The sequence below is a fragment of the Nerophis lumbriciformis genome, linkage group LG20 (assembly GCF_033978685.3).
Source record: "Nerophis lumbriciformis linkage group LG20, RoL_Nlum_v2.1, whole genome shotgun sequence".
Lineage (NCBI taxonomy): Eukaryota > Metazoa > Chordata > Actinopteri > Syngnathiformes > Syngnathidae > Nerophis > Nerophis lumbriciformis.
The window spans coordinates 1,894,647-1,920,000 of record NC_084567.2 but is presented as its reverse complement, the minus strand read 5'-3'; the positions used below and the strand labels follow the sequence as shown (position 1 = coordinate 1,920,000).

General features: G+C 40.4%; 2 protein-coding genes across 5 annotated transcripts in view; one reads left to right on the top strand and one right to left on the bottom strand.

Annotated features, from left to right (window-relative positions):
* LOC133619151 (gelsolin-like) overlaps positions 1-18,617 on the top strand; it is an 18,824-nt gene extending 207 nt beyond the window's left edge. Inside the window, exons 2-19 of the mRNA XM_072915320.1 lie at positions 4,740-4,937; positions 5,000-5,154; positions 5,211-5,369; positions 5,430-5,489; positions 5,566-5,655; positions 5,716-5,805; positions 12,399-12,531; positions 12,592-12,680; positions 12,735-12,863; positions 12,923-13,009; positions 13,064-13,197; positions 13,692-13,798; positions 13,848-14,029; positions 15,334-15,508; positions 15,574-15,695; positions 15,773-15,850; positions 18,281-18,341; positions 18,404-18,617. Of these exons, the coding sequence (XP_072771421.1) occupies positions 4,748-4,937; positions 5,000-5,154; positions 5,211-5,369; positions 5,430-5,489; positions 5,566-5,655; positions 5,716-5,805; positions 12,399-12,531; positions 12,592-12,680; positions 12,735-12,863; positions 12,923-13,009; positions 13,064-13,197; positions 13,692-13,798; positions 13,848-14,029; positions 15,334-15,508; positions 15,574-15,695; positions 15,773-15,850; positions 18,281-18,341; positions 18,404-18,570 (2,208 nt within the window). The 5' untranslated portion in view covers positions 4,740-4,747 and the 3' untranslated portion in view covers positions 18,571-18,617. The remainder of the gene's footprint in view (positions 1-4,739; positions 4,938-4,999; positions 5,155-5,210; positions 5,370-5,429; positions 5,490-5,565; positions 5,656-5,715; positions 5,806-12,398; positions 12,532-12,591; positions 12,681-12,734; positions 12,864-12,922; positions 13,010-13,063; positions 13,198-13,691; positions 13,799-13,847; positions 14,030-15,333; positions 15,509-15,573; positions 15,696-15,772; positions 15,851-18,280; positions 18,342-18,403) is intronic.
* Positions 18,618-21,367: 2,750 nt separating this feature from the next.
* The window catches only part of dab2ipa (DAB2 interacting protein a), an 83,881-nt gene continuing 79,894 nt past the window's right edge, over positions 21,368-25,354 (bottom strand). For all 4 annotated transcript variants that reach the window (XM_061980057.2, XM_061980056.2, XM_061980058.2 and 1 more), the window contains one exon: positions 21,368-22,020. In XM_061980057.2, the coding sequence (XP_061836041.2) occupies positions 21,850-22,020 (171 nt within the window). In that variant the 3' untranslated portion in view covers positions 21,368-21,849. The remainder of the gene's footprint in view (positions 22,021-25,354) is intronic.

Here is a 25,354-nt window from a genome sequence, read left to right as displayed (position 1 = left end):
TTTGTTTGATGTTGGGCGCGTGTTTCCTGCTGGCGTCCTCCCGTCTTCTTGGTGAGATGTTTGCAGATGTGTTGACCTTTTTCCGACACTTTATTTGTGTCATTGAATGTTTCACCTTTTTAATTTTGTCGACTGAGTGTGTTTTGACATGCAATTATGCTTTTTCCGACACTATTTGTGTCATTGAATGTTTCACCTTTTAACTTAGTCGACTGAGTGTGTTTTGACATGAAATTATGCTTTTTCCGACACTATTTGTGTCATTGAATGTTTCACCTTTTAACTTAGTCGACTGAGTGTGTTTTGACATGAAATGTTGCTTAAAATTGCAGTTAACAAAATTGCAAGCAAAATGTGTGCGTTTAAAAAGGATCTGTTCAAATAGCGTTAGAATTGAGGTCTTATTATGAAAGCTTACTGAATTTGTTTGAATTTTCTCCACTGCATTTTTTTTTTACATCAAATTATGCTGACAATTTATTTCACTGAAATAATCAGTTTGTTCTATAAATGTAGTGTAAAAATGTGTTTAAGACTGAAGCAATGGATGGTGTCTCATAAGCAGCATTACTGGGCTTCAGTCTTTACAGGAAGTGACTTTTGAAGCAACAAATTACTGCACTAAATTGTTTTCACACTGAATTTTTTCACACAAAATTTCATACAGATTTTTTTACACTGAATGTTTTACGCTGAATTTTAACAGATTTTTTTTTTACAGTGGAATTTTTCACATTTTTTTCACTGAATTATTTCAGCTTTTTCTTTTACACTGAATTTCTATAAATTTTTTCACACTGAATTTTTACACTATTTTTTTATACTGTTTTTTTTTTTTTGACCATGTTATGAAAATGTATTGCACTTAAAAAAATACATATCATACTGTAGGTGTTTATTACCCTTTGCATTCATATATTTTTATTTTTATTTTTTTAATTAAATCAACATAGAAAAAAAACACACGATACACTTTCAACTAGTGCATCAACCCAGAAAAAAAACTGCTTTATACTGCTTTAAAAAAAAAAAAAAATTTGCACAGAATTTTACAGATTTTTTTTATTTTTACATTTGATCTTTACATACTGAATTTTCAGATTTTTTACACTGAATTTTTCTATACAGATTGTTTACACTGAATATATTACACTGACTTTTTTACAGATTTTTTTTTACAGTTACATTTTTCTACACTGAATTTTTAGATTTTTTTAAATTGAAATGTTTACAGACTTGACAATTTTTTTCACACTGAATTTTTCTATACATATTTTCCACACTGAATTTTTTTCACACTGAATTATTACAGCTTTTTTTACACTGAATTTCTATACAGATTTTTGACAGTGAATTTTTGACACTTAATTTTTACAGATTTTTTTGACACAAATGTTTACAGATTTTTTCTATACAGATTTTTCACACTCAATTATTTTCTCACTTACATTTTTTTACACTGAATTTTTTAGTGAATTTTTTTTACACTGAAATTTTTAGACTTGACAATTTTTTTCACACTGAATTTTTCTATACATAATATTCACACTGAATTCTTTTCACACTGATTTTTTCACACTACACTGAATTATTACAGCTTTTTTTTACACTGAATTTCTATACAGCTTTTTTTACCCTGAATTTTTCTATTCAGATTGTTTACACTGAATATATTACACTGACTTTTTTACATATATTTTTTTACAGTTACATTTTTCTACACTAAATTTTTTACAGATTTTTTTACATTGACATTTTTACAGACTTGACAATTTTTTTCACACTGAATTATTACAGCTTTTTTTACACTGAATTTCTATACAGATTTTTGACATTTATTTTTTACAGCTTTTTTTGACACTGAAATGTTTACAGATTTTTGACATATTTTTTCTACACAGTTTTTTCACACTGAATTATTTTCACACTTAGATTTTTTTACACTGAATTTTTTAGTGAAATTTTTTTACACTGAAATTTTTAGACTTGACAATTTTTTTCACACTGAATTATTTTCACACTGATTTTTTCACAATACACTGAATTATTACAGCTTTTTTTTTTACACTAAATTTCTATACAGATTTTTGACAGTGAATTTTTGACACTTAATTTTTACAGCTATTTTTGACACTGAAATGTTTACAGATTTTTGACAGATTTTTTTCTATACAGATTTTTCACACTGAATTATTACAGCTTTTTTTACACTGAATTTCTATACAGATTTTTGACAGTGAATTTTTGACACTTAATTTTTACAGATTTTTTTGACACTGAAATGTTTACAGATTTTTTCTATACAGATTTTTCACACTGAATTATTTTCTCACTTACATTTTTTTACACAGAAATTTTTAGACTTGACAATTTTTTTCACACTGAATTTTTCTATACATAATATCCACACTGAATTCTTTTCACACTGATTTTTTCACACTACACTGAATTATTACAGCTTTTTTTTACACTGAATTTCTATACAGCTTTTTTTACCCTGAATTTTTCTATTCAGATTGTTTACACTGAATATATTACACTGACTTTTTTACAGATTTTTTTTTTACAGTTACATTTTTCTACACTAAATTTTTAGATTTTTTACAGACTTGACAATTTTTTTCACACTGAATTATTACAGATTTTTTTTACACTGAATTTCTATACAGATTTTTGACACTTAATTTTTACAGCTTTTTTTGACACTGAAATGTTTACAGATTTTTGACATATTTTTTCTATAGTTTTTTCACACTGAATTATTTTCACACTTAGATTTTTTTACACTGAATTTTTTAGTGAAATTTTTTTACACTGACATTTTTAGACTTTTGACAATTTTTTTCACACTGAATTTTTCTATACATAATATCCACACTGAATTATTTTCACACTGATTTTTTCACACTACACTGAATTATTACAGCTTTTTTTTTTACACTAAATTTCTATACAGATTTTTGACAGTGAATTTTTGACACTTAATTTTTACAGCTTTTTTTGACACTGAAATGTTTACAGATTTTTGACATATTTTTTCTATACAGATTTTTCACACTGAATTATTACAGCTTTTTTTACACTGAATTTCTATACAGATTTTTGACAGTGAATTTTTGACACTTAATTTTTACAGCTTTTTTTGACACTGAAATGTTTACAGATTTTTGACAGATTTTTTCTATACAGATTTTTCACACTGAATTATTACAGCTTTTTTTACACTGAATTTCTATACAGATTTTTGACAGTGAATTTTTGACACTTAATTTTTACAGCTTTTTTTGACACTGAAATGTTTACAGATTTTTGACAGATTTTTTCTATACAGATTTTTCACACTGAATTATTACAGCTTTTTTTACACTGAATTTCTATACAGATTTTTGACAGTGAATTTTTGACACTTAATTTTTACAGCTTTTTTTGACACTGAAATGTTTACAGATTTTTGACAGATTTTTTCTATACAGATTTTTCACACTGAATTATTACAGCTTTTTTTTTACACTAAATTTCTATACAGATTTTTGACAGTGAATTTTTGACACTTAATTTTTACAGCTTTTTTTGACACTGAAATGTTTACAGATTTTTGACAGATTTTTTCTATACAGATTTTTCACACTGAATTATTACAGCTTTTTTTACACTGAATTTCTATACAGATTTTTGGCAGTGAATTTTTGACACTTAATTTTTACAGCTTTTTTTGACACTGAAATGTTTACAGATTTTTTCTATACAGATTTTTCACACTGAATTATTTTCTCACTTACATTTTTTTACACAGAAATTTTTAGACTTTTGACAATTTTTTTCACACTGAATTTTTCTATACATAATATCCACACTGAATTCTTTTCACACTGATTTTTTCACACTACACTGAATTATTACAGCTTTTTTTTTACACTGAATTTCTATACAGCTTTTTTTACCCTGAATTTTTCTATTCAGATTGTTTACACTGAATATATTACACTGACTTTTTTACAGATTTTTTTTTTACAGTTACATTTTTCTACACTAAATTTTTAGATTTTTTACAGACTTGACAATTTTTTTCACTGAATTATTACAGATTTTTTTTACACTGAATTTCTATACAGATTTTTGACACTTAATTTTTACAGATTTTTTTGACACTGAAATGTTTACAGATTTTTGACATATTTTTTCTATAGTTTTTTCACACTGAATTATTTTCACACTTAGATTTTTTTACACTGAATTTTTTAGTGACATTTTTTACACTGACATTTTTAGACTTTTGACAATTTTTTTCACACTGAATTTTTCTATACATAATATCCACACTGAATTCTTTTCACACTGATTTTTTCACACTACACTGAATTATTACAGCTTTTTTTTTACACTGAATTTCTATACAGACTTTTTTTACCCTGAATTTTTCTATACAGCTTTTCCCCATTTTTTTTCCACTGAATTTTTACAGTTTTTAAACATTTTTATTCAATTAAATTATCAGTGTAATTTGTTATAAAATAATTCAGTGCCAAAATATTCAGTGTCCAAAAAAAAGGAAAAGTCCCATCCCTTGGTCTCTATTTTGGCTGCGCTGCCCCGCCCCTCCGTTGATGCCCCGCCCCCTAGGTCCGATTTGGAAATATCCAAACTTATTATAATAAACAGTAAAATATTAAGTACAAAAAGTTTATTTATTTATTTTTTTTGGAAGATATTTTGACTCCGTTAGCTCCGCCCCCTCACAGGCGACATCATGGCGAGCCAGGCCGAGTTTGAGCGTGCGGCTGAGGAGGCGGGGCTCTATGTGTGGCGGGTGGAGACCTTGGAGCTGGTTCCTGTTCCTGAGAGTCTTTACGGGAGCTTCTACTGCGGCGACGCCTACCTGGTTCTCCGCACCCTGGCACGTGAGCGCCACCTGCGGCGCCACCTGCACTACTGGCAAGGTACCGCCCTCACGCCGCCTGCCCTCGCCAGCGCCTTTCAGCGCCGTTTGACTCGCCCGCAGGTGCCGAGTGCTCCCAGGATGAGGCGGGGGCGGCCGCCATCTTGACGGTCCAGCTGGACGACTTCCTGGGGGGGTCGGCGGTTCAGTACCGTGAAGTCCAGAGCCACGAGTCCGCCACTTTCGCCGGCTACTTCAAGACGGGACTCAAGTACTTGGTAAGCGGGACCAACTCTGCCGTCGTGTCGGAGGATGACTGCTGGCGTCTCCTCAGGCGGGGGGCGTGGCTTCTGGCTTCCGACACGTGGAGACGGCGGCGGACGCGCCGAGGCTGCTGCAGGTCAAAGGTCGGCGCGTGGTCCGGGCAACTGAAGTCCCGGTCGGCTGGGAGAGCTTCAACCGAGGGGACACCTTCATCCTGGACCTGGGGCAGGTGAGACCGTGGACAGGGAAGGAAGGAAGGAGCGACTTCTAAACGTGTCCTGACCTGCAGGACGTGGTCCAGTGGTCCGGTTCCCATAGCAACCCCTTTGAGAGGCTGAAGGCCACCATGGTGAGTAGCCGCGAGGTCACGGGGGGGGGGGGGGGTCAAACGGCGTCCGCTGGCGTTGACGTGTGCCACTTGGCAGCTGTCCAAGGGTATCCGCGACAACGAGCATTGTGGGCGGGGCCAGCTGCTGATCTGCGAGGAAGGGGAGGAAGATGAGAAGATGCTGCAGGTCACACTTCTCCTCCTTTTCTCCGCTGACCCCCGGCTGACCTTTCACCTCCGCGTCCAGGTGCTCGGAGAGAAGCCGGAGCTGCCGCCGGCGCACCTTGACGACGCCAAGATGGACGCTTTCAACAGGAAACGGGCAAAACTCTTCAAGGTAAAACCGTCATTTGGTTAAAAAGTCGGGGCGTCCCGATTTTTTTTTAGTGATCGCTAGCAGCTACGCAACAGCTTAGCACACGAGCTAGACCTGCGTAACGACTATTAGAACAATATTGATCATCTAAAACAGGGGTGCTCAATACGTCGATCGCGATCTACCAGTCGATCGCAAAGGTAGTATTGGTAGATCGCATTACATTATTTAAAAAAAAAAAAAAAAAAAAAAAAAATTATTTTTTTTATTTATTTTTTTTTTTTTGTGTCCTGTCCAGCTTCTCAGGCAAATCATATAGTTGATGTAGATCAGGGGTGCTCAATACGTCGATCGCGATCTACCAGTCGATCGCAAAGGTAGTATTGGTAGATCGCATTACATTATTTTAAAAAAAAAAAAAAAAAAAAAAAAAAAAAAATTTTTTTTTTTTTAGATTTTTTTTTTTTTTTCTTCTTTTTTTTTGTGTCCTGTCCAGCTTCTCAGGCAAATCATATAGTTGATGTAGATCAGGGGTGCTCAATACGTCGATCGCGATCTACCAGTCGATCGCAAAGGTAGTATTGGTAGATCGCATTACATTATTTAAAAAAAAAAAAAAAAAAAAAAAATTTTTTTTTTTTTTTTTTTTTTTTTTTTGTGTGTCCTGTCCAGCTTCTCAGGCAAATCATATAGTTGATGTAGATGCTCATGTCGGCTGTTCAGATTTACTTTACAAAAGAGAAGTGTAGGATACTTCTCTTGTTGCCTTATTTGTATTTGACTTTATTAAATGTATTTATATTATCATTTAGTGCAGCCGGGCCGGAGCAGGAGGGGATGGAAAGAGAAAAAAAAAAGAAGACAGAGGGGGAAATTGTGGGGACAAGAGGGGGATTAGACAGAGAGACAAAAACAACAACAGCAAACAACAACAACAACAATAGAGCAACATCAGCAAATACGACATGTACAAATATGATGGTAAAAGTAATAGCAAATAAGCAGTTAGCGAAAAATAAAAAATAATACAGAAATGACAATGAGCATTATTACACTACAAATGGATCAATACAAATACCGATAGAAATAGCGCTATTGATAATGAACAATACCAATAATTTACCTTTATTATCAACAATACAGTTGTTTAAATGCAACAATACATATACGTAATGATAACTTGAGATACGGAAGAATGCAGAAAAATGGAGGGGGAGAAAGAGAAGCAACCTACATTAACCTTGTAGATTGTTATAGTCACAATAGGTTAAGCTTTGTCAGTGTGCTGTGTGTTACACCCAGTTTACCCTAGGGCAGGGGTGCTCATTACGTCGATCGCGAGCTACCGGTCGATCACCAGCCAGGCATTAAAAAAATAGTCCTAAAAATGAGCGATCATAAATCTTCACAATGACGTCATTTTCGTCACTTGATTGACATTCACGGCACCCGAGGGTCTTCTGAGATGACGCCGGCTGCTGCCAGCTCATTAAAATTACCGACTGGAAGGCGAGAAACACTTTATTTCAACAGACTCTGGCGCCGTACCTGTCGTCAAAACTCCAAAGACCGACTGCACAGTTGCATAGTTGCGCTAACAAAATAAGAGTCTCAGAAAGCTGGCGTGCACAAGCTAGCAGGCTACGGAGTTTGCCGACAATGTATTTCTTGTAAAGTGTATACAAAGGAGTACGGAAGCTGGACAAATAAGATGCCAAAAACCAACCACTTTCATGTGGTATTGGACAGAAAGGAGGACTTTTTTTCTCCTCCATTCGAAAATGCGGACGTTATCATCACCACTGTCTGATTCCAATCAATGCAAGTCATCACAATCAGGTAATACACCAACTTATATTCTTGTCTTCATGAAAGAAAGGAATCTATATGTGTTAAACATGCTTGTATTATCTTTAAACACCTTTAACTTGTTAACAATATTAACTATATGTGTTAAACATGCTTGTATTATCTTTAAACACCTTTAACTTATTAACAATATTAACTATATGTGTTAAACATGCTTGTATTATCTTTAAACACCTTTAACTTATTAACTATATGTGTTAAACATGCCTGTATTATCTTTAACCACCTTTAACTTGTTAACAATATTAACTATATGTGTTAAACATACTTGTATTATCTATAAACACCTTTAACTTAACAATATTAACTATGTGTTAAACATGCTTGTATTATCTTTAAACACCTTTAACTTGTTAACAATATTAACTATATGTATTAAACATTCTTGTATTATCATTAAACACCTTTAACTTGTTAACAATATTAACTATATGAGTTAAACATGCTTGCATTATCTTTAAACACCCTTTACTTGTTAACAATATTAACTATATGTGTTAAACATGCTTGTATTATCATTAAACACCTTTAACTTGTTAACAATATTAACTATATGAGTTAAACATGCTTGCATTATCTTTAAACACCCTTTACTTGTTAACAATATTAACTATATGTGTTAAACATGCTTGCATTATCTTTAAACACCTTTAACTTGTTAACAATATTAACTATATGTATTAAACATTCTTGTATTATCATTAAACACCTTTAATTTTTTAACAATATTAACTATATGTGTTAAACATACTTGTATTATCTTTAACCACCTTAAACTTATTAACAATATTAACTATATGTGTTAAACATGCTTGTATTATCTTTAAACACCTTTAACTTATTAACAATATTAACTATATGTGTTAAACATGCTTGTATTATCATTAAACACCTTTAACTTGTTAACAATATTAACTATATGTATTAAACATTCTTGTATTATCATTAAACACCTTTAATTTTTGAACAATATTAACTATGTATTTAACATGCTTGTATTATCATTAAACACCTTTAATTTTTTAACAATATTAACTATATGAGTTAAACATGCTTTCATTATCTTTAAACACCCTTTACTTGTTAATATTAACTATATGTATTAAACATTCTTGTATTATCTTTAAACACCTTTAACTTATTAACAATATTAACTATATGTATTAAACATTCTTGTATTATCATTAAACACCTTTAATTTTTGAACAATATTAACTATGTATTTAACATGCTTGTATTATCATTAAACACCTTTAACTTGTTAACAATATTAACTATATGTATTAAACATTCTTGTATTATCATTAAACACCTTTAATTTTTTAACAATATTAACTATGTATTTAACATGCTTGTATTATCATTAAACACCTTTAATTTTTTAACAATATTAACTATATGTATTAAACATGCTTTCATTATCTTTAAACACCCTTTACTTGTTAACAATATTAACTATATGTATTAAACATACTTGTATTATCATTAAACACCTTTAACTTAACTATGTGTTAAACATGCTTGCATTATCATTAAACACCTTTAACTTGTTAAGAAAAACATATATTTCATAAATAAGTAAATATAAATGATATATATGAATGAGGTAGATCCCCACGACTTGATCAATTGAAAAGTAGCTCGCCTGCATAAAAAGTGTGAGCACCCCTGATCTAAAACAGCATTTTTGTCAAGAAGTATCGTATTTTCCCGACTATAGACCGCAGCGGTATTTAAGCCACACCCACTAAAATTTCAGGAGAAAAATATTTTCCATATTAGCCACACTGGATTATAAGTCAGATATATTTATATACTTTGTGGAATGAGATATTTAGTAAATGTTTATTTACATACCTTAAGCGTTTCCAAACAGTGCCTGTGACAGGGCAGTAAAACGGCTGGTCAAACAAAACAGAAGTCATGGTCATTGATGAATGTCATCAAGCTCGCTCTCCTATCAGCGAAACAGACTCAATAACTCCACGGTGACGTTTTGGCGAATTCACTGAGGAATTTGTGAAAGTGAAACAACAAAAGAATGCTATTGTTAGCATATATAAATGCTATTGATTACATTACTACATGCGTACACGTATGCATGAAAACAAGTGGAGTGATGAACGAAGAATCCATGAGAGTAGAAACGCTATGGACGGCACTTCTACTCAAGGGAAGGACACTGCAGTGAGTACACTTGTCCAAAAGATGGCGCCATAGCACAAACAATAACTCAGCTTTTTAGTGTATTGGCTTGTTTTAAAAAAAAAAACTATTTGCATTATGGCTGTCAGTGAAGAAAACTCCATAAATTAGCTGCGCCGTTTAATAAACCGCCGGGTTCAAAGTGTAGGAAAAAATGTAGCGTCTCACAGTCCGGAATTTACGGTATCAGATAATTATAGTTGCATGTTACTTAGTCTCCAAGGCAGGCGCGTAGTGGAAAATATTCAGTAACAAACGTGATAATTTACTGCATCGTAGGCTTAAATTTTTGTGGCCACTAGGTGTCACCTAACTACCACCCCACTTCAACTTAAAGACAGCATAAGTCCATCGCAGGTGTTAATAATAAATAGGTTAGTGTTTTTCCACACACAATTCTGTTTGACGCACTTTCTCTAACATTCTACACTGCATATTATAAAAGTATGTTTGATTCCGATCAACATTTTCCACTTCCAATACTTTATAAATGTTTTATAGCAAGTAACCTATTGCTGTCAATCAAATGTGTTGAATGCTCCTCGCAGTTTAACAAAATAAAATGTCACAAAAACGTCCTTTTTACCGGGAGACTGACTCCCTCACTTTTGGAAACGTGACAAAACAACCCAAAATAAAATGTCCTAATAAGAAAAATATTGATCTGATGACCTTTAGTAGAATTTATATACTGATACCATACTAGGTACACGCCCGGAAAAGGGTGGAGTGCCATCTCCGGGTTGGGGAGGAGACCCTGCCCCAAGTGGAGGAGTTCAAGTACCTCGGAGTCTTGTTCACGAGTGGATGGTGAGATGGACAGGCGGATCGGTGCGGCGTCTTCAGTAATGCGGACGCTGTATCGATCCGTTGTGGTGAAGAAGGAGCTGAGCCGGAAGGCAAAGCTCTCAATTTACCGGTCGATCTACGTTCCCATCCTCACCTATGGTCATGAGCTTTGGGTTATGACCGAAAGGACAAGATCACGGGTACAAGCGGCCCAAATGAGTTTCCTCCGCCGGGTGGCGGGTCTCTCCCTTAGAGATAGGGTGAGAAGCTCTGTCATCCGGGAGGAACTCAAAGTAAAGCCGCTGCTCCTCCACATGGAGAGGAGCCAGATGAGGTGGTTCGGGCATCTGGTCAGGATGCCACCCGAACGCCTCCCTAGGGAGGTGTTTAGGGTACGTCCGACCGGTAGGAGGCCACGGAGAAGACCCAGGACACGTTGGGAAGACTATGTCTCCTGGCTGGCCTGGGAACGCCTCGGGATCCCCCGGGAGGAGCTGGACCAAGTGGCTGGGTCGCTTCCCCCGCGGCCCGACCTCGGATAAGCGAAAGATGGATGGACCATACTAGGTATCGACATCTGGATCAACCACACTGAAGCTTTAGCGGTTCGCTTCCTGTCGTCCTGCTCGGTGTGTAGCATGTTTTAGCCATCCATTTTCTTCTAGTCTTCCAGTGACTTGGAAGAAACTCAGTTTAATGCCGCCATGTTGGTGAAAACTAGTATATTAGAAGTGGCTCAGCACTGTGGATAGACGACACCTTCATTGTAGCCTTCTCCCGGGTTCAAGCCGGTGTTCTGGCGAGAGATGCTCCCTCCTGGGATTCATGCGACTGCTGCACGTGTGTAACAAAGACTATGGAGTGCTGATATCGCATTGAGTCCATCCATCTTCTTCCGCTTATCCGAGGTCGGGTCGCGGGGGCAGCAGCTTAAGCAGGGAAGCCCAGACTTCCCTCTCCCCAGCCACTTCGTTCAGCTCCTCCAGGGGGATCCCGAGGCGTTCCCAGGCCAGCCGGGAGAGATAGTCTTCCCAGCGTGTCCTGGGTCTTCCCCGTGGCCTCCTACCGGTTGGACGTGCCCTAAACACCTCCCGAGGGAGGCGTCCGGGTGGCATCCTGACCAGATGCCCGAACCACCTCATCTGGCTCCTCTCGAAGTGGAGGAGCAGTGGCTTTACTTGGAGCTCCCTCCGGATGGCAGAGCTTCTCACCCTATCTCTATGGGAGAGCCCCGCCACCCGGCGGAGGAAACTCATTTCGGCCGCCTGTACCCGTGATCTTGTCCTTTCGGTCATAACCCAAAGCTCATGACCATAGGTGAGGATGGGAATGTAGATCGACCGGTAAATTGAGAGCTTTGCCTTCCGGCTCAGCTCCTTCTTCACCACAACGGATCGATACAGCGTCCGCATTACTGAAGATGCCGCACCGATCCGCCTGTCGATCTCACGATCCACTTTTCCCTCACTCGTGAACAAGACTCCTAGGTACTTGAACTCCTCCACTTGGGGCAGGGTCTCCTCCCCAACCCGGAGATGGCACTCCACCCTTTTCCGGGCGAGAACCATGGACTCGGACTTGGAGGTGCTGATTCTCATCCCAGTCGCTTCACACTCTGCTGCGAACCGATCCGGTGAGAGCTGAAGATCCTGGCCATCGCATTGAGTCAATATAGTTATATTAAGACTTTCTTGCTAAAAAGGCTTTTATTTTGACGCATAATACTCGCCCGTGTCGGTGGGGCTCCTCAGGTGTCCAACGCAGACGGCGACTTGGACGTCACGATGGTTGCTGAAGTCAGCCCGTTCTCCCAGAAGGCCTTGCGGTCCAGCGACTGCTTCATCCTGGACAACGGAACCAACGGGGACATCTACGTGTGGAAAGGTTCTTAGCGTCCTCCGTTTGACACAGTGTGTCCTGGTGTGTACTCAAGTGTGCTTGCAGGCAAGGGAGCCAACACCCAGGAGCGTCTTGCCGTTCTTAGAAGTTCAGAAGAGTTTATCAAGAAGATGAACTACCCAACACACACCAAGGTAAAGGCATACACACGAGTCTGTCACCTTGACCGAGGTCCTCCCCATCACCAGGTCCAGGTTCTTCCTGAGTACGGGGAGACGCCGCTCTTTAAGCAGTTCTTCCAGGACTGGAGCGATCCCGACAACACCGCTGGCATGGGAATGTCTTGCGTGTCCAATCAGATTGCACCGCTTGAAAAGGTGATCAAAGGTTTTTGTTTTTATTCCTGAAAACCGACGTCTGGTTTCCGATTGGACAGGTCCAGTTTGACGTGACGTCTTTCTACGAGTCAGAGGCCATGGCGGCACGGTACGGAATGTTGGACGCAGGCGACGGAGACAAACAGGTGAGGTCAAGAATGTTTAGGTGGACGCCGGTCTAGCCTTCTTTGTCGTGGCAGGTGTGGCGCGTTGAGGGGTGTGACAAAGTGGCGGTGGACTCCTCAGCCATTGGTCAGTTTTATGGGGGAGACAGTTACCTCATCTTGTATCAGTACCAGCACAACCAGCGAGGAGGCCACATCATCTACATCTGGTGAGACAACGTGGATGTCCTCCACCTAATGTAGCGCTTGTGTACTCACTCTTCCGGCTGTGTGGTTTTTCTTACGGTTCTTCCCGGGTCACGAATCCAGGTTGTCGGTATGAGCTAAAAACCTGGGCTTTCAACTCTATCGTCAGTATTGCTCTTGAAGTTGTCAGGGAGTGCAGTTTACCAACGTATTCGTAGCCCCGCAACACTGGCTAACCCTCGTTACTCAACCCCCTAAACCTCACTCCTCATCCGAGTCAACCCCCTAAACCTCAGTCATCTGAGTCACGGCACTATTGTAGAAGTTGTGTACTCTCTTCCGGCTGCCTTGTTTTTCCTACTGTTCTGCCCGGGTCGAGAACCCAGATCAGTGGCATGAGGCGAGCGTGTGGACTACAAAACTAAAAGCCCGGGCTATAGCCAACATTGCTCTTGAAGTTGTCCAGGAGTGAGGTTTACTAACATACGCTGGCAAGCCTTCGTTACATGTGTTTCAGGCAAGGGGCGGAGTCTAGTCAAGATGAGCGTACCGCCTCTGCCATTTTGGCTGTTGAGATGGATGACGAACTGGGGGGAGGTGCTGTACAGGTACATACGGGACCGCCTGGAAACTGAGACCTAGGTTTGCACTCCCAAACTGGCCGTGGTTATCTTCTGCCAACAGGTGCGTGTTGTCCAGGGAAAAGAGCCCGCACACTTCATAAGCCTGTTTCACGGCCAACCAATGGTGGTCTACAAGGGCGGAACATCCAGACTCGAGGGCCAAACGCAGGCGGCGGACCCTCGCCTGTTCCAAGTCCGAGCAAACGTTGCCGGTGACTCCAGAGCTGTAGAGGTGAGTCATTTCTAAGGCTGATCGACTTCATACCGACTGTCTCTAACTTGTATCTTATAAGATACATTTGTCTTTGCACTTAAAGTACAAGATTTGTTTCCAGTCAACCTATCCAAGAAACCAATCCAATATTACATGGGGCTGATTGGGAAAACTGGTCGCACGGGTGTGAGCAGGCTAATGTGTCTGGAAGCCTGAGACGTGGCTTTGTCTGGCATTACAGGCGTGGTTCCGCAGATTGTCGTCACGATAATGGAGACCACCGTGATAGTCATCCATCTTTTTCCGATTATTCATGGACGGGGTCGCCTCAGCTGAGAAGCCCAGACTTCCTTCTCCCCAGCTCCTCCCCAAGGCATTCCCAGACCAGCTGGGAGACAGTCTTTCCCGTGACCTCCTACCAGTGAGAGGTGTCCTGAACACCTCCCCAGGGAGGTGTCTCGGGAGGGGCATCCTAACCAGATGCCAGAACCACCTCATCTGGCTCCTCTCCATGTGGAGGAGCAGCGACTTTACACAAAGCCCCCTCCCGAATGACCGAGCGTCTCACCTTTTTCTATAAGGGAGAGCACTACTACCCTATGGAGGAAGCTCGTTTCGACCGCTTGTACCTGTGATCTTGTCCTTTTGGTCACAACCCAAAGCTTGTGACCATAGGTGAGGGTAGGAACGTAGATTGACCGGTAAATTTAAGAGCTGTAGCAGGGTCTGCAGCACAAAACCGCCTGTCGATCTCACAATCCACTCTTCCCTCACTTGTGAACAAGACCCCTGGGTACTTGATCTCATCCGCAACCCGAAGATGACAGTCCACCCTTTTCCGTTCTAAAACCACGGACTCTGTCTTAGAGGTGATAATTCTCATCCCAGTCACTTCACTCAGTTGCGAACGAGTCCAATGAGAGTTGAAGATCCCGGCCAGATGAAGCATCTGCAAAAAAGAGACCTAATCCTGCAGCCACCAAATCGAATATTAGCTGTGAAACAATATTAGTCCAGACAAGTCAACTGGAGTCTATTCTCCCTGCAGACAACTCCTAGAGTTTTTCCAGCAGGGCCTTATCTGAAGGTCAATGCCGATTAGGATGTTTGGTTCCAGGTGAGTTGATGCAATGCTTGTCTATTTTCTAATTGACTTGTTGGAGCCAAACTATTCTTGTCTGGGCATGTCCCCTCCTGTAGAGGGTAACCGAGCGCTCAGACTAGATCCGACCCATCTGTGAGCAGGCAGGGATAAAGACTGCAACACCTCTTCTAAGACCGACTGATCAGTTGAATGACAAATGTAATCCAAACCTTCTCAGGTCCATCCGTCCACCTCCAGTCTGAACTCCAACCACGTCTTCCTTCTGGAGGCATCTTCCACATGTTGGATATGGAAAGGTGTCAACAGCAGCTCTGCTGAAGTCCATGGAGCAGAACTTCTTTCTGGACTCCTGCAGACGACTCCCATCATGTTGGAGGAAGGCGAGGAGGAAGGTGACGTTCAGGGATTTTGAGGCTCTTGTCCCAAAATAAACTTAGGAAAAAAACTGTTCTTTCAGAGGATTTCTGGACTGCAATGAGTGGGCCGGGTGATTATTGCCGGGCTCCCAGTCCGAAAAACCAGACGGATGCTCATCCTCCTCGCCTGTTTGCCTGCTCCAACAGGACTGGAAACTTCTTGGTCAGTTTATTTACTCCAAAGAATCAAATCAGCAGTTTTTGCTTCTGTCAGTTGTTGTTGTTGTTGTTGTTGTGTAGATGGAGGAAGTTCCAGGTGAGCTGACGCAGGAGGACCTGGCTCCTGATGAAGTCATGGTCTTGGACACCTGGGACCAGGTAAGTCACAGAAGCCGTTCCAGATGCTTCCACATGCGCCATGTCGTGAATTACTATGCTAATAAGTCCTACTTTACGGCTGCCTTCTCCTACATTTTTTTTTTATTTTTTTTTATTAGATTCAAACCATTCCACTTTCATTCATGACACGTGTGCTACCTATTTTATTTTTATTTTTTTTACAAAAATGTCAACATTTCCAGGAACACTCCCCCCCCCCCCCACTTGAAATGAATAGGCAATTTTTTTTGTTGAACTTCTGCTTTTCATGACTGATTCAAACAAGTCAAAATGTTCCTTGCTAATTTTTAGTCAATTGTTAGCACGCTAACATTAGCATGCTAACCTCGTTATATATTTTGGTAGTTGGAAAAATAGCATTTTCTTTTGGGCGAATTTTACAACCAACATCTCCGTCAGATAATTTGGCACTTACACATGTTAACAGTTAGCATGCTAACGTTAGCATTTTTTTTTTTTTTTCAGGCATACACCTTCAGTCCATATGTTGACACGTGTTAATGTTAGCATGCTCGCATTAGTACAGGTAAAAGCCAGTAAATTAGAATATTTTGAAAAACTTGATTTAATTCAGTAATTGCATTCAAAAGGTGTAACTTGTACATTATATTTATTCATTGCACACAGACTGATGCATTCAAATGTTTATTTCATTTAATTTTGATGATTTGAAGTGGCAACAAATGAAAATCCAAAATTCCGTGTGTCACAAAATTAGAATATTACTTAAGGCTAATACAAAAAAGGGATTTTTAGAAATGTTGGCCAACTGAAAAGTATGAAAATGAAAAATATGAGCATGTACAATACTCAATACTTGGTTGGAGCTCCTTTTGCCTCAATTACTGCGTTAATGCGGCGTGGCATGGAGTCCATGAGTTTCTGGCACTGCTCAGGTGTTATGAGAGCCCAGGTTGCTCTGATAGTGGCCTTCAACTCTTCTGCGTTTTTGGGTCTGGCATTCTGCATCTTCCTTTTCACAATACCCCACAGATTTTCTATGGGACTAAGGTCAGGGGAGTTGGCGGGCCAATTTAGAACAGAAATACCATGGTCCGTAAACCAGGCACGGGTAGATTTTGCGCTGTGTGCAGGCGCCAAGTCCTGTTGGAACTTGAAATCTCCATCTCCATAGAGCAGGTCAGCAGCAGGAAGCATGAAGTGCTCTAAAACTTGCTGGTAGACGGCTGCGTTGACCCTGGATCTCAGGAAACAGAGTGGACCGACACCAGCAGATGACATGGCACCCCAAACCATCACCCAACCATGCAAATTTTGCATTTCCTTTGGAAATCGAGGTCCCAGAGTCTGGAGGAAGACAGGAGAGGCACAAGATCCACGTTGCCTGAAGTCTAGTGTAAAGTTTCCACCATCAGTGATGGTTTGGGGTGCCATGTCATCTGCTGGTGTCGGTCCACTCTGTTTCCTGAGATCCAGGGTCAACGCAGCCGTCTACCAGCAAGTTTTAGAGCACTTCATGCTTCCTGCTGCTGACCTGCTCTATGGAGATGGAGATTTCAAGTTCCAACAGGACTTGGCGCCTGCACACAGCGCAAAATCTACCCGTGCCTGGTTTACGGACCATGGTATTTCTGTTCTAAATTGGCCCGCCAACTCCCCTGACCTTAGCCCCATAGAAAATCTGTGGGGTATTGTGAAAAGGAAGATGCAGAATGCCAGACCCAAAAACGCAGAAGAGTTGAAGGCCACTATCAGAGCAACCTGGGCTCTCATAACACCTGAGCAGTGCCAGAAACTCATCGACTCCATGCCACGCCGCATTAACGCAGTAATTGAGGCAAAAGGAGCTCCAACCAAGTATTGAGTATTGTACATGCTCATATTTTTCATTTTCATACTTTTCAGTTGGCCAACATTTCTAAAAATCCCTTTTTTGTATTAGCCTTAAGTAATATTCTAATTTTGTGACACACGGAATTTTGGATTTTCATTTGTTGCCACTTCAAATCATCAAAATTAAATGAAATAAACATTTGAATGCATCAGTCTGTGTGCAATGAATAAATATAATGTACAAGTTACACCTTTTGAATGCAATTACTGAAATAAATCAAGTTTTTCAAAATATTCTAATTTACTGGCTTTTACCTGTATGTTAGCTGTTTTGGCTAACTTTAACGTTCCACACGTTAATGTTAGCATGCTAACTTTTTGGACCAATTTTGCAGGTATACACTAAAATAGTTTAGTTTTCTTTGGTTACTTAATGTTATCTGGCTAGCTTGCTAACTGTTAGCATTTCAATTTTGGTTTTTCAGCATTCACGCGCAAATTTTAGTTTGTTTATAAAGTCATTTGCCGCAAATACTTACCGATTTTATGTCCATGTTTGGATAACATCGGGAACTGACATTAAACCCGACCAACACGTTTGTTGTTGTCTTGCAGGTTTTCGTTTGGATTGGAAAGGATTCACGCAATCAAGAGAAAAGTGAGGCCGTAGCAACAGGTGAGTGGAACAGGAAGTAGTCCTGTGAGCGGAACAGGAAGTTAAGTTCCAGTGTGACCCAGCTTCCAGGTACATGGAGAGCGACCCGGCCCAGAGAGACCTCGGCACTCCCGTTGTGACGGTGAAACAGGGATTGGAACCGCCCACCTTCAGCGGCTGGTTCCCGGGCTGGGACCACGAGTACTGGACCACAGACCCCTTGGAGCGAGTCCTGGAGGAGATCATGTGACCATGACATCACTAACTAAAATAAATACATCCTGTTTGCAAACTGAATGAGTTAATTTGAATCATTCTTTATTGACTATTTCTATGGAGAAAGTAGAACTTTACAAAGTGTAGAAAATATTTTTAGTTCTTACTGGAATGTGAACACAACTTTTTGTTTTTATCAAAATTTTACACAAAAATTGAGGGGAAAATATTTAAAACAAGTCAGATTATTTTGTAGTGTATTTGTAGTACAATACTTGTATTATTTTGCAGTTGTAGTCATGTACTTTTAATGTTGTAGTTCCTTTCTTGTAGTGTGTACTTGTATTTTCTTGCAGTTGCAGTTGTGGACTTTCAGTATTAATTTGACCGTAGTGATATTTATCATTTTGTATTCAACATTTTCGAACGAGTATTTTGTTGTGACCATCTTTTTGTGTGAAAAATTCAGGTGTTGACAAAATTGTTTCAGTCTTGTGTAGGTCTACAATGATCCTTTCATTGCCTTTTCGTGTTGTGTAGGTCTACAATAAACCTTTACCAGCCTGTTAGTCTTGTGTAGGTCTACAATAATCCTTTGACTGCCCGTTTGTCTTGTGTAGGTCCACAATAATTGACAGCCTGTTGGTCTTGTGTAGGTCTACAATAATCCTTTACCAGCCTATTGTGTAGGTCTACAATAAACCTTTACCAGCCTGTTAGTCTTGTGTAGGTCCACAATAATTATTCGACAGCCTGTTGGTCTTGTGTAGGTCTACAATAATCATTTGACTGCCTGTTAGTCTTGTGTAGGTCCACAATAATTATTTGACAGCCTGTTGGTCTTGTGTAGGTCTACAATAATCCTTTACCAGCCTGTTAGTCTTGTGTAGGTCTACAATAATCCTTTGACTGCCTGTCTTGTGTAGGTCCACAATAATTATTCGACAGCTTGTAGGTCTACAATAAACCTTTACCAGCCCGTTAGTCTTGTGTAGGTCTACAATAATCCTTTACCAGCCTGTTAGTCTTGTGTAGGTCTACAATAAAACTTTACCAGCCCGTTAGTCTTGTGTAGGTCTACAATAATCCTTTGACTGCCTGTTAGTCTTGTGTAGGTCCACAATAATCCTTTGGCAGCCCGTTAGTCTTGTGTAGGTCTACAATGATCCTTTGACAGCCTGTTGGTCTTGTGTAGGTCTACAATGATCCTTTGACAGCCTGTTAGTCTTGTGTAGGTCCACAATAATCCTTCGCCAGCCCATTAGTCTTGTGTAAATCTACAATAATCCTTTAACAATTTTAGTCTTGTGTAGGTCTACAATAATTTGACTGCCTGTTACTCTTGTGTAGGTCCACAATAATTATTCGACAGCCTGTTGGTCTTGTGTAGGTCTACAATGATCCTTTGACAGCCTGTTAGTCTTGTGTAGGTCCACAATAATCCTTCGTCAGCCCATTAGTCTTGTGTAAATCTACAATAATCCTTTACCAGCCTGTTAGTCTTGTGTAGGTATACAATAATCATTTGACTGCCTGTTTTGTGTAGGTCCACAGTAATTATTTGACAGCCTGTTGGTCTTGTGTAGGTCTACAATAATCCTTTACCAGCCTGATAGTCTTGTGTAGGTCTACAATAATCATTTGACTGCCTGTTAGTCTTGTGTAAATCTGAAATGATCCTTTGACAGCCCGTTAGTCTTGGGTAGGTCTACAATGATCCTTTGACAGCCCGTTAGTCTTGTGTAGGTCCACAATAATCCTTCGACAGCCCATTAGTCTTGTGTAAATCTACAATATTCCTTTAACAATTTTAGTCTTGTGTAGGTCTACAATCATTTGACTGCCTGTTAGTCTTGTGTAGGTCCACAATAATCATTCGACAGCCTGTTGGTCTTGTGTAGGTCTACAATAATCCTTTGACAACCTGTTAGTCTTGTGTAGGTCCACAATAATCCTTCGTCAGCCCATTAGTCTTGTGTAAATCTACAATAATCCTTTAACAATTTGTTAGTCTTGTGTAGGTCTACAATGATCCTTTGACAGCCTGGTAGTCTTGTGTTGGTCCACAATAATTATTCGACAGCCTGTTGGTCTTGTGTAGGTCTACAATAATCCTTTACCAGCCTGATAGTCTTGTGTAGGTCTACAATAATCATTTGACTGCCTGTTAGTCTTGTGTAGGTCTACAATCATTTGACTGCCTGTTACTCTTGTGTAGGTCTACAATAATCATTTGACTGCCTGTTAGTCTTGTGTAAATCTGCAATGATCCTTTGACAGCCCGTTAGTCTTGTGTAGGTCTACAATGATCCTTTGACAGCCATTAGTCTTGTGTAAATCTACAATAATCCTTTAACAATTTGTTAGTCTTGTGTAGGTCTACAATGATCCTTTGACAGCCTGGTAGTCTTGTGTAGGTCTACAATAATCCTTTGACTGCCTGTTAGTCTTGTGTAGGTCCACAATAATCCTTCGACAGCCCGTTAGTCTTGTGTAGGTCCACAATAATCCTTCGACAGCCCATTAGTCTTGTGTAAATCTACAATAATCCTTTAACAATTTGTTAGTCTTGTGTAGGTCTACAATGATCCTTTGACAGCCTGTTGGTCTTGTGTAGGTCTACAATAATCCTTTACCAGCCTGTTAGTCTTGTGTCGGTCTACAATAATCCTTTGACAGCATGTTGGTTGCAGTCTTGTGTAGGTCTACAATGATGCTTGGCAGCTTTTGGGTCTTTCTATGTGGGTGTGGATGTTTGAATGAAGCGTTTAGTGTATTTTATCCACATGAATTGAGATTAGGACTACTTTCTTAAAGGGACAAGACTCATGTGGGGGACTGACTACTTTATTAAAGTTATAAATTCAATCATTTGAGTGAAATACTTTTTTTTTTCTGCATGAAATAAACAAAAGGGTTTCTATCTTTAAGGAGTCAACTTACAAAATCAGGATGTGTTATTATTGTTATATTTCACACTTCTGATTGGTTGTCATGGTAACCTGAAGAAAGCAGTAAAGTGGTTTCACAACCAAATAAATGAAATGAGAAGAAAGACAAGAATTTTCTAAAGAATAATTTAAGATTGTGGGAACTTTACAATGATGGAGCAAAGTGTCTTTTATTTTGAAGCTTTGCATGCTTCCTGCTGCACGTCAACACAAAGCAGGAAGCCGTGCATGGAAACAGGAAATGGTGTCAAGCGTCCAAGGTCTCGTTCAAAAAGGGAAACGGCGAGGTGAGGACCAAAGTTCAAAGGTCACACGTCCTTGACAACGCACAAAGAGAGCGAGCACTTCCTGTCGTCGGCGCCTCAACAATTACCCGAATTCCGGAACTCGCCGTTCTCCGTGATCTGCAAGGACGACGTGTTGCTAGGCGACAGACCGTTCCTCTGCGAGGTCACGCCGTAACGCTCCTTCATCTGAGTGAGCGCCGCCATCAGGCGACCGTTGGTAGCGTCCAGACTCGATATCCTCTTCTCCTGCAACATCAAAGAGATGATCACACCTGTCCACCTCAAATCACACCTGTCCACCTCAAGTCACACCTGTCTACCTCAAATCACACCTGTCTACCTCAAGTCACACCTGTCTACCTCAAATCACACCTGTCTACCTCAAATCACACCTGTCTACCTCAAGTGTCTACCTCAAGTCACACCTGTCTACCTCTAATCACACCTGTCTACCTCAAGTGTCTACCTCAAGTCACACCTGTCTACCTCAAGTCACACCTGTCTACCTCTAATCACACCTGTCTACCTCAAGTGTCTACCTCAAGTCACACCTGTCTACCTCAAGTGTCTACCTCAAGTCACACCTGTCTACCTCAAGTCACACCTGTCTACCTCAAGTGTCTACCTCAAGTCACACCTGTCTACCTCTAATCACACCTGTCTACCTCAAGTCACACCTGTCTACCTCAAATCACACCTGTCTACCTCAAGTGTCTACCTCAAGTCACACCTGTCTACCTCAAGTCACACCTGTCTACCTCAAGTGTCTACCTCAAGTCACACCTGTCTACCTCAAGTGTCTACCTCAAGTCACACCTGTCTACCTCAAATCACACCTGTCTACCTCAAGTGTCTACCTCTAATCACACCTGTCTACCTCTAATCACACCTGTCTACCTCAAGTCACACCTGCCTACCTCAAGTGTCTACCTCAAGTCACACCTGTCTACCTCAAGTCACACCTGTCTACCTCAAGTCACACCTGTCTACCTCAAGTGTCTACCTCAAGTCACACCTGTCTACCTCAAGTCACACCTGTCTACCTCAAGTGTCTACCTCAAGTTACACCTGTCTACCTCAAGTCACACCTGTCTACCTCAAGTCACACCTGTCTACCTCAAGTCACACCTGTCTACCTCAAGTGTCTACCTCAAGTCACACCTGTCTACCTCTAATCACACCTGTCTACCTCAAGTCACACCTGTCTACCTCAAGTGTCTACCTCAAGTCACACCTGTCTACCTCAAGTCACACCTGTCTACCTCAAGTCACACCTGTCTACCTCAAGTCACACCTGTCTACCTCAAGTGTCTACCTCAAGTCACACCTGTCTTCCTCAAATCACACCTGTCTTCCTCAAATCACACCTGTCTACCTCAAATCACACCTGTCTACCTCAAATCACACCTGTCTACCTAAGTTGTACACTTCCATGTGATCCAAACGTGCGACAAGACGTTGGTTGTCAAATTAAAATGAAAGCATCTGCTGCTCACCTTCACTTCAAAGCAAGTTATCCATCAGTCTAGTCGTCAAAATGATCATCCTCAAAAAGAGTTGCCTATGCAAACTATTCACACACACACACAGTGGTGGTCAAAAGTGTACGTACACGTGTAAAGAACATCATGTCTGGAGTTTACAATCATTTATACAACTCTTATTTTTTTGTGATTGGAGCACATACTTGTTGGTCACTTCCACGGCCGCAGATGTTAACTTTGTTTTAGCCCGCTAACAGCCGAGGACTTCAAGTACCTCAACGAAGACAAGATGACAGCACGCGGACGAAGCAGAGACACGGCGAAATCACAAGGACCCCCCAGCACATTCCGTCACGTATTGTGTGTACTGGAGCTGCTTTCCTTGATATGTGTGGCCACTCCTTTTAGAAGCGGCCTCAGTGATGTTGACTGGGGAAATCCTGAATACCGTATTTTCCGCACTATAAGGCGCACCTAAAAACCACAAATTTTCTCAAAAGCTGACAGTGCGCCTTATAACCCGGTGCACTTTATATATGGATAAATATTAAGATTCATTTTCATAAAGTTTCGGTCTCGCAACTTCGGTAAACAGCCGCCATCTTTGTTCCCGGTAGAACAGGAAGCGCTTCTTCTTCTACGCAAGCAACCGCCAAGGTAAGCACCCGCCCCCATAGAACAGGAAGCGCTTCTTCTTCTACTGTAAGCAACCACCCGCCCGCGTAGAAGAAGAAAAAGCGCGCGGATATCACCGTACGTTTCATTTCCTTTGTGTGTTTACATCTGTAAAGACCACAAAATGGCTCCTACTAAGCGACAGGTTTCCGGTTCATGAAAAGACGCAATCTCTCCATCCGCACACGGACTACTATTAACTAACTGATATTCCTGTGAACCGCACTGTGGATACAACGGGAGCACGTACGGTGAATATTCGCACCACAGGGAATGAGAAGTCGTCCTTCACTGTGGTTCTAGCTTGCCATGCTAATGGCCAGAAACTTCCACCCATGGTGATATTCAAAAGGAAGACCTTGCCAAAAGAGACCTTTCCAGCCGGCGTCATCATAAAAGCTAACTCGAAGGGATGGATGGATGAAGAAAAGATGAGCGAGTGGTTAAGGGAAGTTTACGCGAAGAGGCCGGGTGGCTTTTTTCACGCAGCTCCGTCCATGTTGATATACGACTCCATGCACGCCCACATCACGCTGGTTTTTAATATATTATTAAAGTTTGACTGACCTATCTGACTGTTTTTTTGACATTCCTTTAGCGCAGTTAGATGCGGCTTACAACACGGGGCGGCTTATAGGTGGACAAAGTTTTGAAATATGCCGTTCATTGAAGGCGCGGCTTATAACCCAGGGCGCCTTATGGTGCGGAAAATACGGTAAATAGAGCAACGTGGGAGCTGTACCTTAGAGCAGGGGTGCTCATTACGTCGATCGCGATCTACCGGTCGATCTCGGAGGGTGTGTCAGTCGATCACCAGCCAGGCATTAAAAAAATAGTCCTAAAAATGAGCGATCATAAATCTTCACTATGACGTCACTTTCGTCACTTGATTGACATTCACGGCACCCGAGGGTCTTCTGAGATGACGCTGGCTGCTGCCAGCTCATTAAAATTACCGACTGGAAGGCGAGAAACACTTTATTTCAACAGACTCTGGCGCCGTACCTGTCGTCAAAACTCCAAAGACCGACTGCACAGTTGCATAGTTGCGCTACCAAAATAAGAGTCTCAGAAAGCTGGCGTGCACAAGCTAGCAAGCTACGGAGTTTGCCGACAATGTATTTCTTGTAAAGTGTATACAAAGGAGTACGGAAGCTTGACAAATAAGATGCCAAAAACCAACCACTTTCATGTGGTATTGGACAGAAAGGAGGACTTTTTTTCTCCTCCATTCGAAAATGCGGACGTTTTCAGCACCACTGTCTGATTACAATCAATGCAAGTCATCAGAATCAGGTAATACACCAACTTATATTCTTGTCTTCATGAAAGAAAGGAATCTATATGTGTTAAACATGCTTGTATTATCTTTAAACACTTTTAACGTATTAACAATATTAACTATATGTGTTAAACATGCT